The sequence below is a fragment of the Egretta garzetta genome, unplaced genomic scaffold (genome assembly GCF_000687185.1).
Source record: "Egretta garzetta isolate BGI_Z169 unplaced genomic scaffold, ASM68718v1 scaffold447, whole genome shotgun sequence".
Lineage (NCBI taxonomy): Eukaryota > Metazoa > Chordata > Aves > Pelecaniformes > Ardeidae > Egretta > Egretta garzetta.
The window spans coordinates 1,504,832-1,507,456 of record NW_009260397.1 but is presented as its reverse complement, the minus strand read 5'-3'; the positions used below and the strand labels follow the sequence as shown (position 1 = coordinate 1,507,456).

At 56.2% G+C, this 2,625-nt stretch overlaps 1 protein-coding gene across 4 annotated transcripts in view; it reads right to left on the bottom strand.

The window, feature by feature from the left end:
* The window catches only part of ARL6IP4 (ADP ribosylation factor like GTPase 6 interacting protein 4), a 5,794-nt gene extending 3,174 nt beyond the window's left edge, over positions 1 to 2,620 (bottom strand). For 2 of the 4 annotated variants that reach the window (XR_004842560.1, XM_035898580.1), the window contains exons 1-2: positions 714 to 2,595; positions 14 to 349 (exon numbers count right to left, since the gene is read on the bottom strand). Coding sequence is in view for 3 of the 4 variants with exons in the window: in XM_035898580.1 (XP_035754473.1) it covers positions 14 to 349; positions 714 to 903 (526 nt within the window). In the remaining variant the exon portion in view is untranslated. Of the gene's footprint in view, positions 1 to 13; positions 350 to 713 lie in introns of all 4 variants that reach the window. The other 2 variants (XM_035898578.1, XM_009643121.2) reach the window with 2 other exon arrangements.
* Positions 2,621 to 2,625: the final 5 nt, after the last annotated feature.

The window sequence follows — 2,625 nt, the reverse complement described above, 5'->3', positions numbered from 1 at the left end:
ACACCATCGTTACCTGGTCCAGAGTCCACCAGTGACTCCTTCTGCCACTGCTCCAACGAGGGGCCGGGCACCTCTTCTCCCTTGGCTTTCTCCTCCTTAGCCCTTTCCTTTGACTTCTTTTTTGATTTCTTCTTTAATCTCTTCTTCTTCTTCTTTTTGTCTTTCTGTTTTGCTCGCTTTTTTTTGCCGTGTCGACTCTTCTTCATTTTGGAGTCACTGTCACTGGAGTCATCAGAACTGGAGCTGGAGGAAGAGGAAGACGAGGAGGAGCTGGTGGATGAAGATGCTGTCTCAGAGGAAGAGGTACTTGCCTTCCTCTTCTTTTTGTCCTTTCCTTCCTTCTTCTTTTCTGCAATGCATAAGAAGAGTTTGAGTGGAGCAGCTCTGGCCCCGCAGCAGCAGGGATGCTGGTCATCTGCTCCCCAGACTGGTTTCTTTCTTGTCTGAACAGCAAAGTTCCCAAAGCCGTGGCAAAGATCCCTCTGTGCTGGCACTTTTAACACATCACAGCGTGCAGCACTGTGCTGCCAGGCCAGCACGTGGAGGGGCTTTAGGGCTCCACACTTGTCAGAACAAAACTAAAATGCACACAGCAAGGCAACAGACACAGATTTAGCTAAAAGCAGGGACCCCCTTCTCCCACCCAGGCCCCCTCTGTGCACCTGCCCTAGGAAAATGTGGTGAAAGCGCAGGGTCACAGGCCTTTCCCCTACCTTCCCTAGCTGCCGCTGAGCTCGACTTGTGTTTGTGAGACCCAGAGGTCCGCTTCCTTGGAGGAGAGCTGCTGCCCTGGTGTGAGTCCTTGCTGCTTTTCCTCCTTTTCTTCTCCTTCCTCTCTTGTCTGCTCCGAGAATTGCTTTTGCTCCTGCTTCGCGATCGCTTTCGAGACTGGCTGTGAGCCATCGTGCCTCAGCCCCTGGAGGGAACAGGTTACCTCAGTGCCATGGGGGAGACCACCCTCACTCAGCGGCAACCTGTCTGGCAGCCCCAAAACCCTTAAATCCAACCCTGAGCCAACCAGTCCTGGAAGACCTGCTCCCGAGTCGCCCTCCAAAGACGACACTCATGCCTGCCCTCACTGAGCTTCCCAGAGCGCAGAGGTAGGTTGGGGTTACCCATCACATAGCCACAGCTGAACTGAATTTCACCAACCCACAAAATGGAGGCCTCAGCAGAGAGCTGGGGCCACACAGGGACAGCACTACCATCCCCGGGCAGCCCTCGCCCACCGTGAGACAAATCATCTCCAAGCAGGTTGGGCGTGAAACCTCCAGCAGGCTTTCCCCGTGCTTCTCGTGTTTGTCCCTAGATGTGATGTCCAAGAGAGAATCGGGCTGATCCCTGCTGGGGTCAGGGTTTGCAGGCAACGCTGTGGCCCACGGCCCCAGGGAGAACCCCCAGCAGCCGTGACCACCCCACAGGCTGGGAGCCGTCAGGAGGAGGTGCCACGCTGCACCCGCAGACAGACGCCAGCAAGGTAGGAGCGATGCTGTGGCAACAGTCAGCAGAATGGAACGTCCTCCCCAGGCTGAGCACAGAGTCAATCACCCCATTATTTAAAATGCCGAGAGCAGGCGCAAGCCAAGGGGAGGAATTAATTTTTAATATTCCAATTTGCTTTTCGAAAACAGATTATGCATTGAGCTGGCATTGCAGTCCATCAGCCCGAACGGCTGCCAGCAGCCACAGGCCAGGGACAGCATGATATATGCTCTCATTAATTTAAAAAACAAACTGACACCATCGGCAGAGCAGTATCGGGGAAATGCTTTCTCACAGCCACCTTCCCACTACCGCGTTTAATTAATTGCATGTTTACCACCTCGACGTTCCCAAGCAGCGATTCACTCCCAAGTGAATCAGACCTTTGACTGATTTCCAAACGGAAATTTCAATCAGAAGTAAAAAAACCCAAACCAATTAAGGACCCAGAGGGAAGTTTCTGAGGGTGAGAGTCCTTCGCCAACATGCACACCGCAGCCACCCCTCACACCAGGGCCTTGCTGGCGGGACGGCGTTTGAGGACGGCATTTGAGTCTCCTCGCGTCTGCTCCGACCGGGGCCGTGGCAGCAGGACCTGCTTTTACACAACTGCGGCAACGGGGTCAACGGGTGCAGCGTTGGGTGCGGACAGGAGCATCCCGGCGAGTCCGGGCCGACACGGTGGGATGGGGAAGGACCTGACTCCATCACGGCAGCAGCCCGGGCTGGTTGCACCCCAAAGCTGGGGTCTTGCCTCCACTCTGCCGCAGCGGGGAGGCTCCTCCTGCCCACCCAGCTTCGCCCCGGCGCGGCCCCTCTCAGCCCAACACAGGGAGCCTGCGGCACGCTGGCCCTTTAAGAGCTTAACACAAAGTGCACTGGCCCTTTAAGAGCTTAACACAAAGTGCACTGGCCCTTTAAGAGCTTAACACAAAGTGCACTGGCCCTTTAAGAGCTCAGCAAGAGGTGTTCGGGCCCTTGAAGAGCTCAGCACAAGGCGTGCTGACCCCTTAAGAACCTGCTCAAGGTGCACTGGCACTTCCAGAGCTCCGTACCGGGTGCACTGGCCCTTTAACGGCCCGGCGCAAGGCGCGGCCTCCTTCAGCGCGCGGCCCCGCGCGTGCGGCTCCTCAACAGCCCCCG